The sequence below is a fragment of the Aulonocara sp. 'chitande type north' Nkhata Bay genome, linkage group LG15 (genome assembly GCF_057382095.1).
Source record: "Aulonocara sp. 'chitande type north' Nkhata Bay isolate Kocher_YH1m ecotype deep benthic linkage group LG15, A_spYH_male_GT1.1, whole genome shotgun sequence".
NCBI classification, from domain to species: Eukaryota; Metazoa; Chordata; class Actinopteri; order Cichliformes; family Cichlidae; genus Aulonocara; species Aulonocara sp. 'chitande type north' Nkhata Bay.
Genome location: NC_141358.1, coordinates 6,399,078 through 6,408,803, shown reverse-complemented (window position 1 = coordinate 6,408,803; position 9,726 = coordinate 6,399,078). Strand labels below are relative to the sequence as shown.

The 9,726-nt window shown below is 48.5% G+C and overlaps 1 protein-coding gene across 1 annotated transcript; it reads right to left on the bottom strand.

Annotated features, from left to right (window-relative positions):
• Positions 1-2,869: 2,869 nt before the first annotated feature.
• On the bottom strand, positions 2,870-8,164 carry LOC147312357 (uncharacterized). Its single transcript, XM_086264406.1, has 3 exons — positions 6,767-8,164; positions 5,581-6,646; positions 2,870-2,979 (listed from the first exon to the last, which is right to left on the bottom strand). The coding sequence occupies exons 1-3, from the start codon at positions 8,162-8,164 to the stop codon at positions 2,870-2,872; spliced, it is 2,574 nt and encodes an 857-aa protein (XP_086120532.1).
• Positions 8,165-9,726: the final 1,562 nt, after the last annotated feature.

The window sequence follows — 9,726 nt, the reverse complement described above, 5'->3', positions numbered from 1 at the left end:
GCTAAAGAACCAAATGGGACAGTATATATTTGTTTTTTCTCTCGCTCATGTTTTGCCAGTATTGGAGTAAATCATGTTGATGCTACTCTTGCTGCACAGGTAGCCTCAGACGAGAACCTCAACTATTCTCTCTTTTTTTTTTTTTTGCTAAAGTTGCCGGTCAAGGACATTAGCAAGTCGTTACAACTGCCGTGCACATTTTTCAACTCTTTAATGACGCGTGCACACACCTGCCACCAGACAGAGAGAAAGAAGAGTGAAAAATTATCCTTCTCTGTTCCTCTCAAGCTCCCGCTCTTTCAACCCCCCTCTCTCCACCCATCCATTAATGCCACCCCTCTCCTCTCCTGCTTTGTAATGTTGACGAGGTGCAATATCTTTCCTCTCCTCCTTGACATTGATTCCAGTGATTTAAATCTCCCAACTCATGACACAAATTACTGGTAATTTACAGCCACCTCCTCCATTTCACTCATAATATGCTCTAGTGAGAATTCAATGTTCCTTCCGCTCCCCCTCCACCAACTCTGTTCCTTGCTGCTCTTTGTTCTCCTCAGCACCCCCAACGCCGCATTGCTTGCTCACCTTTACTGCAATTGCAATTTATGGCCTTGTTTCTTGTTTCCGAAAGAAAGCCTATGCGAGCACAGAGTGGCATTAGATCCATCGACATGTGTACATGTGTACCAGGATGTGTAATCCTGGTATACAAAAAATACTTTTTTTTCTGTGATCTTCACAGTATTTTATTTTATTTTTTTTATTATTCTCTGTTTTGAAAAATGACCATCTCCTCAGATGGCCCTCAACAGGGGAGGATGTTTTAACTTGGCACTTGCTGAGTAAAGTATTGAAGAAGGGGTTTTTATCCTTTTTTTCAGTCATTTGCTGGCAAGCTAAAAGCAGTTTGCTGGTTGATCCAACTTGTGACAGCATAAATCCTTTCTATTGTTTCCCCCAATGGAAAACAACTTTAAGAGTACATCAAAAAGCCTCACATCAGAGGCATTTTCCCTCAAACTCGGGGCACACTTGGAAAAAAAAAGTGGGAGTTGGACTGTGTCACAAACCACTGAGTGGAAAATGTCCTTTGTCGCTTTAGTGTCTGCAGGTAGAAGCCGAGCAGATACAGCACTTCAAGAATAGAGGTTCCAATCACCTCTGGAATGGAATTATGGGGCACTTCACAGTTCAGTGGTATTTACTTTCAGCAATATATTCTGAAGGGGAGGAAGCTTGAAGGGCTAGAAAGTAATACAGACACCCACCCTATAAATACAGAAACAGAAAAATGCACAATAAGTATTTGGCTCCCTTTTCTTTGTATCCACCCTCTCTTCTTTGTCTGCCATTTTCTCCTCAGTTGTCGTTTCAGTTCTCTCCTCTTTTTCTCTGTTTCACCAAATTGCAGTATCTCTGCCAGGACTGTTATAGTGTCGATTCTGTTCCTCTGGAGAGTATACTGTAGTCTTGTAATCTTGGTGACTACGTTGTAAAGTAAACTTTCCTTGACAGAATGTTCTAAAAGCAGAGTCTTCAATGTTTTTTTTTCTGCGGTTCCTTTGACTGACAAAAAAGGTAAACATATTCTTAAAACGATGGTAGCTCTCTGACCTTGAAAGAAAACACGTCTGTTGAGAGAGTGAAAATAGTACACCATAGACATAAAAAATACAGCAAAGACAGAGGCATATGACCAGAAGTGAAAAGAGATTTTCCCTTTTAACCAATATCAGTCAGTATTAATGTGAAGTTGCTAGACGTCAAATATAAAAGCCTATTTTAAAATGATATTGAAATTGGGTAATATGACATGGTTCATAAAAAAAAAAAAAAAAATCTCAAGACAGTTTGACAAACATATTAAAGTTTTGTGCGGCAAGAGATTTAAAAGTAAACAAAATGCTTGACATTTCTATTTTCATTTGGCACTGACCTGCAATTTCTTGCCAAACAGCATAATGAAGAAATCAGAAAACAAGGGCTTCGTTTTGTCTGTTGTCATTTAATGCAGACCTTATTTAGGACATTGGAAGGACTGTAACTATAGGGGAAAAAAATTCTCTCATTAAACTTTCATTGATTCATATGCCTCTTATTTTTCATTTTTTCATTTCTCCTCTCAAAAGTTTGTGACCTCTAGAAATCTTTATTCTTTGCTTTATTAAAAATATGCTATATTTATTTGTGGATAATTAAAGACATTAAATCAACAACATTTACAGTACGACAGCAGTACTGCAGATTAGACATTCCTCTTTTCACGCACACACGCTTTTGTGTGTGTGCACAAGTGAAACAGAGACGTGGCGGGTTTATTGTTTTTGTGAGACCTGTTTTTGTGAGACCTGGGTTTCACAGAAACACACTCCCTCAGACACAGCTTTAATCTTCATTGAACACTTTGCCCCTGCTTGATATTGTTATGCTTTACAGTTGGCAATCAATCTGGAGAGCCAGAGCAGGTTTCAGCACCAAAGGGATTAAAGTGACCATCCAATTTAACTTTTAGTATTCTACCCCTGTGGCCAAAGGTAACAGCTCAATACCAATGAAATTTTTCTTTGACATATCTATTATATGTGTTTCCAAATGACCTGCAGCACTTTCTCTTTAACCTATTTGTAATACCATTCCTTTGTAAATAACACTGGTGCTGATCTATAAGTGTTAGACATATTAAACTATCCTTATGCAGGTATTTACTTGGTGTGTTTTACTATTTGTTTACTGACATCCAAGGTCCAGGCTCTTTTTTCATTTCTATGTAAGTGTGATTAAGGAGGCACATGGTCTTCTTAACGTTGACTCTTTTCGCTTCTCACTTTGCCCTTGACTGAGTCTACGAGGAGATTTTAATTGCTCCGTGTCACTGATTCACCCAGGGAAGGCGTGTGGTGCTCCAATCAGGAGGGCTTAGTGAGTGGCAAGTAGGTGAGTGAAGTACAAGGATGTTTGGGCTTCTGGGAGTGTTGGCAGCTGGATTGAGGTCAGATGTCAGAGGGTGAAAATAAGTCAATGAGCTGAGCTGAAACTTCATCATAGAATACTGTGGTGTAGCAACTTGGAAACACACGGTAATGTATATGCACCACAGAGAGGTGGAATGAGTAGGGAGAGGGGGATTTTTCCATTTTCATGCAGCAAAGCAGGAGCTGCCTTCACTGAAACTTGTCTGGTGATCAAATGCCAGCGCAGACAGAGACACTTATGATGTGATAATACATTGCAAATGGTACCGCTATATCTGCCAGAAATAGCATAGCTACTTAAGTTGGTATCCAAGCAAGTTTCTGTTGAAGAACTGATCCAAACAGAAAAAAAAAACATACACTCAAATCTTGGTGTAATCAGCAGTACATCTGGAAAAGTTTTACTATATAAGAGGAAGTGGGTGATTGGCAGTGCTGTAGCAGCAAAGGGCGTTGGCGTGTGCTTATCATACTAAAGTATCAATTGAAACACTTCAGTATTGCATCTATCTCTAAAATGTAAACTTTTCACGAGCTATCAAAACAGCTCTGATCTGATCTTAACTTGTCACAATGCACTGAAGACACAAATAGCTTATTTGAGCTTTAAAAAAGCAGAATTCGCTTAGCCCTTAAAGAAACAGTTCAGATCTTAAAAACAGTAGCCATTATATCTAAGGTGTAACTGTTCAGTGCGCAAACTGGTAATTACACAGGACAAAAAGTCCAACAGTCCTCCAAATCAGCACTGTCACTGGCTTCTTATTACACACCTCTGAACTCAGTGACTCGCTTGGTTTTCATGGAACCAGGGTCATCCTGATAACCAACAAATTGTTCAGATATTTAAAGAGGTTTGGTTTTGTGCTTGCATATGGCTTTGTACGCCGGAGAACTAATAGTTGGTTACAAGATATGGAAGTAACAATTCAGTCTTTAGCAAAATGTATTTGGAGTAAAATTGCCCCCAAAACTCTGATGGCGTGAGTTATTTTCACAGTGCAGGATATTTGTAGGATATGCCATTCATATGGTAATTTGACCATGAAACATGGCACTTTTGCATTTTTTCTATGCAATATTATCTGCAATACTCCATAGGGATTCAGGGGACAGGCAACATGTGTGTGCAACGGCGTTTCCATGGAGTAATCTTGTTAAGCGCGGAAAACAGTTGGAGCACCAGGTGTGCTGAAGACCGACTTGACCATTGAATTCTTGGAGAGCTCTGTTTTCTGTTTGCATTTTCTGCTGGATTGATGGACTCAGGAGAAGCCACTACAGTTATTTTTGCACTGTTGTTTGGATAATGGCCGGTAGTAGCAGTATATATTCTGTCACGGAGCGCTGTGCGGCAGGCAGGAGTAGGACCCAAAATGCAGGACTCACAGGCACGAGGGAATGAACTCAAAACTCAGCTTTATTCGCTGGCAGAACAGACATATAAACTAAACCAAACTGGGAAACCATAAACTAAGAACTCACAGAGAGACACACAGGGAGATCCACACAGCAAGAGGGACGACGTCACACTGAACAGAGGGAGACGCAGACAGAAATACACAGAGGGTTAACGAGGGAAGTGGGAACACAGGTGACACTGATAATCATAACGAGACAGGGCGGGGTGAACTGAACACTGACGGGAGAGGTGAAACAGGAAGTACAGGAGGAGAGAGAGCACGAGTAGAACACCAACGTAACAGGCAGGGGAGACATGGAATAAACACGAAAGGGGACGAGGGCTCATAAATACATAGAGGGCACACAGGGGGAAGAGAGAGCACGGGGAGAACTCAGACATAATGGGCAGGGGAAGCATGGAATAAAATACAAACATACAAGGAAACTAAGAACACTGGGCCAACATGGCCCAGGACCATGACAGTACCCCCCCCTCAAGGGCTGGCTCCAGACAGCCCAAACACAGAAAAACAAAACCAAACAGAAAACCCAGGGCGGGCGGCGGGGGCCCAGGACGGAGGGCCCGGAACAGAAAACAAAAGAGCACAGCAAACACCGGAGCCCAAGAAAATAACCCAAACACAGAGCAGTTCAGGGGGCCGACCGTGCGCAAGGCAACGGCGGCGACGCGGAAACAGTTCAGGAGGCCGGCCGTGCGCAAGGCAACGGCGGCGACGCGGAAACAGTTCAGGAGGCCGGCCGCGCGCAAGGCAACGGCGGCGGCGAAGGAGACGACGGAGCAGTTCAGGAGGCCGACCGCGCGGAAGGCAGCGGCGGCGGCGAAGGAGACGACGGAGCAGTTCAGGAGGCCGACCGCGCGGAAGGCAGCGGCGGCGGCGAAGGAGACGACGGAGCAGTTCAGGAGGCCGACCGCGCGGAAGGCAGCGGCGGCCCTCCAGTCTCAGGCGTGCTGGCCATGGCCTGGTGGGCGCAGGGCCAGACGAGGCAGAAGCGGAGGCTGGACCAGACGAGGCAGCTGATGAGGAGGCTGGACCAGTCGAGGCAGCTGATGAGGAGGCTGGACCAGTCGAGGCAGCTGATGAGGAGGCTGGACCAGTCGAGGCAGCTGATGAGGAGGCTGGACCAGTCGAGGCAGCTGATGAGGAGGCTGGACCAGTCGAGGCAGCTGAAGAGGAGGCTGGACCAGTCGAGGCAGCTGAAGAGGAGGCTGGACCAGTCGAGGCAGCTGAAGAGGAGGCTGGGGCAGACGAAGGCTCTGAAGAGGAGGCTGGGGCAGACGAAGGCTCTGAAGAGGAGGCTGGGGCAGACGAAGGCTCTGAAGAGGAGGCTGCGGCAGACGAAGGCTCTGAAGAGGAGGCTGGGGCAGACGAAGGCTCTGAAGAGGAGGCTGCGGCAGACGAAGGCTCGGAGGCCGGGCCAGGCGAGGTTGAAGAGGCTGCAGCAGACGAAGGCTCGGAGGCCGGGCCAGGCGAGGTTGCAGAGGCTGAGGCCGGGCCAGGCGAGGTTGCAGAGGCTGAGGCCGGGCCAGGCGAGGTTGCAGAGGCTGAGGCCGGGCCAGGCGAGGTTGCAGAGGCTGAGGCCGGGCCAGGCGAGGTTGCAGAGGCTGAGGCCGGGCCAGGCGAGGTTGCAGAGGCTGAGGCCGGGCCAGGCGTAGCAGAAGCACAGGCGGATGTAGCCGGGCCAGGTGATGACGAGGCGGTCGCAGATGGCGGCTGGACAGGCTCCTCGGGCCCTCCAGCTGATGCGGCGTGAGGCTGAACGGGCCCCTCGGACCCTCCAGCAGAGACAGGAGGCTGAACGGGCCCCTCGGACCCTCCAGCGGAGACAGGAGGCTGAACGGGCCCCTCGGACCCTCCAGCGGAGACAGGAGGCTGAACGGGCCCCTCGGACCCTCCAGCGGAGACAGGAGGCTGAACGGGCCTCTCGGACCCTCCAGCGGAGACAGGAGGCTGAACGGGCCTCTCGGACCCTCCAGCGGAGACAGGAGGCTGAACGGGCCTCTCGGACCCTCCAGCGGAGACAGGGAGGTGCTGGCCGGGCTCACTGGAACCCCCAGCGGACGAGGTAGATGGCGGCGTGGGAGCCGCGGAGTCCTGGATGAGCTCATCCGAGCTTCCAGCAGGAGCTGAAGTAGAGCCAGAGAGGATTGGGACCCCGGGCTCAATGTTAAGCTGGCTAGAAAACCGCACTGCTACGGGGAACTGGGCCAAAGGTTCAGGTGCGAGCTGAGCTGCTGGACACACGGGGACCTGGGCTGCTGGACACACGGGGACCTGAGCTGCTGGACACACGGGGACCTGAGCTGCTGGACACACGGGGACCTGAGCTGCTGGACACACGGGGACCTGAGCTGCTGGACACACGGGGACCTGAGCTGCTGGACACACGGGGACCTGAGCTGCTAACGGTGGAGAAGTAAATGACTGCACAGGGGACTGAACTGATGTCTGTAGTAACGGTGGTGGTGAGAGTGGAGTAGGTGGTGGAGTTAATGACTTCACAGGGGAATGAACTAGAGGTAGTGATGGTTGTGGTGCTGGTGGTTGAGTGGGTGACTGCACTGGGGACTGCACTGGGGACTGCACTGAGGGTGGCTGCGAGGGAGCTAACTGAGCTGTGAAGGGCTGCGAGGGAGCTAACTGAGCTGTGAAGGGCTGCGAGGGAGCTAACTGAGCTGTGAAGGGCTGCGAGGGAGCTAACTGAGCTGTGAAGGGCTGCGAGGGAGCTAACTGAGCTGTGAAGGGCTGCGAGGGAGCTAACTGAGCTGTCGATAAGGCTGATGATTCCTCTACCAACTGAGCTATTGACTGGGCTAAGGATTGAAATAAGGTTTGTAGTAAGTCAGGCTGTGGATGTGACTGTGCTATGGGAAGCGAGGCTGAATGTGGTGGAGGTGGCGACTGAGCTTCGGGCCGGGCGGCTAACAGAGCTTCGGGCCGGGCGGCTAACAGAGCTTCGGGCCGGGCGGCTAACAGAGCTTCGGGCCGGGCGGCTAACAGAGCTTCGGGCCGGGCGGCTAACAGAGCTTGGGGCGAAAATGGTGGTGGTGGAGTTGGTGTCTGGGCTACAGGCGGCTTCTGAGCAGGAAACACAGGACACTGAGCTACAGGTGGCTGCTGAGCAGGTGACACTGGAGACTGAGCTACAGACGGCTGCTGAGCAGGGGACTGAGCTGAAAGCGGACGGGCAGCTGACTGAATAAACATAGCTCCAGAATAAACAGTTCCAGATGAAACAGTCTTAACTCCTGGGTCCGAAGGAGCATCAGAAGCACAGTCTTTTGAACCACAGTGGAAACGATCGCTCTCAAAATAAATACTGTCATTTTCTGGAACAGGAGGAACAGAAGATCTAGAGTTCATGAAGCCGACGTTAGCGGCCTTGGGGGAAACGGTACGTTTATCCCTCGACACAGAAGGCGAACGTAGGGGGACTTTGTCACTCACCCTAGGCGGTTGGTCGAGAAGAGTCCCAGGCTCCTGCTGTGAAGTGGAAACGCTGGGTGAGTCGGGCGGCACGATAATAATCCCCAACATCTTGTAGAAGGCTTGTGCAGGCGTGAGCTGATTGCTTGCAGGCTCGTAGTAATCCTCCCGGGACCGGCTGGAGCGTTTTCTGCGAGACCTGGGCGTCCGCGGAGAGGAAGCAGGTGAGTGGACCGAAGGGTAAGCAGCTAGTGAGGAGCGGCAGCACGGAGGCCCTCCAAGCACTAGCCGAGTCCCGTCAAAACGGGAGCTGCGCTTCCACGGTGAGTCCGCTGGATCCATTACTGGTGACGTCGTACTGTCACGGAGCGCTGTGCGGCAGGCAGGAGTAGGACCCAAAATGCAGGACTCACAGGCACGAGGGAATGAACTCAAAACTCAGCTTTATTCGCTGGCAGAACAGACATATAAACTAAACCAAACTGGGAAACCATAAACTAAGAACTCACAGAGAGACACACAGGGAGATCCACACAGCAAGAGGGACGACGTCACACTGAACAGAGGGAGACGCAGACAGAAATACACAGAGGGTTAACGAGGGAAGTGGGAACACACGGGGAACACAGGTGACACTGATAATCATAACGAGACAGGGCGGGGTGAACTGAACACTGACGGGAGAGGTGAAACAGGAAGTACAGGAGGAGAGAGAGCACGAGTAGAACACCAACGTAACAGGCAGGGGAGACATGGAATAAACACGAAAGGGGACGAGGGCTCATAAATACATAGAGGGCACACAGGGGGAAGAGAGAGCACGGGGAGAACTCAGACATAATGGGCAGGGGAAGCATGGAATAAAATACAAACATACAAGGAAACTAAGAACACTGGGCCAACATGGCCCAGGACCATGACAATATTCAATATGGAAAAGGTAAGAATTAGTAAGCATTTGCTTTACTAATAGTGTTATATTATATACTTGTCCAGAAAAAAGTGGTGCTATGATGCACCTAGACAACAGGTTAGGTTGTAACCTAATGCAAAACTGCCCCCCATATTTCCTGAGGAAGAAGAAAATGTCAAGCAAAGCTTTCAGTTGTCATATTGGAAAATGCCTTTGCCCAGACGATAGAATCCCATTATAGTTGTACTATCGGTCTATGATGTCAAATCCAGAAGTATAATGGGGCCTTGACATTACTCTGATACATCCAACTTCATTTTCTCCCCAGAAACACCAATGGGACATTTTCTCTCTGGAGACGGGGAAAATAATATGCAGTAGTGCTGAAAATATCTGAACCTATCCTGGCATTTCACTCAAAACCAGGTTTGCAACTACAGAAGTCAAATCTTCCAAATTATGCGTCTTTTCCAAATCAGGCTGACATTTGCAGGGTTGAGCTTATTTTGATCTTTGGGTTAAAAGTATGCAAGTTCGCAACAGACTTCTGTGAAACTTAGTACACCCATTTAAATAGAAACAAATTAACAACACTTCCATAACCTTCCTCTGTGCTTTGTATTTAGTGCAGGCATGCTAAACTAAGATGGTTAACATGGTAAACATTAAAAGCATTGCTTTTATTTAGAGGTCATGAGCATTTACAGAATATTAAAATCAAAGCACAGGCTGCTGCAGGCTCTTGGCTGGTTTGAAAAGCAACAGGCCATGGCACGGCAGGCTTTGATGTTACAGTATGATTACAACACAACAGGGATATGCTGGACAAAAAAGCTTACAATATCTTCGCCTTGAAAAAATTCTAAATTCCTGCATGTTACTCATTGGGCTCAAGAGGTTTGCATTCTGTTATGTTGAGCTTGTGTACCAGTGAATTTCCTTGGTATCGAAAAAGCATTTATTTGCTTTTGTGTGAATGCTCTGTACATGA

Coding starts and splice junctions, on each gene's coding strand:
- LOC147312357 (XM_086264406.1), bottom strand. CDS start 8,164: ATGGATCCAGCGGACTCACCGTGGAAGCGCAGCTCCCGTTTTGACGGG. Junction 6,647..6,766: donor CCGTGTGTCCAGCAGCTCAG/GTCCCCGTGTGT, acceptor CCAGCAGCCCAG/GTCCCCGTGTGTCCAGCAGC. Junction 2,980..5,580: donor CTCTTCAGCTGCCTCGACTG/GTCCAGCCTCCT, acceptor ACCTCAATCCAG/CTGCCAACACTCCCAGAAGC.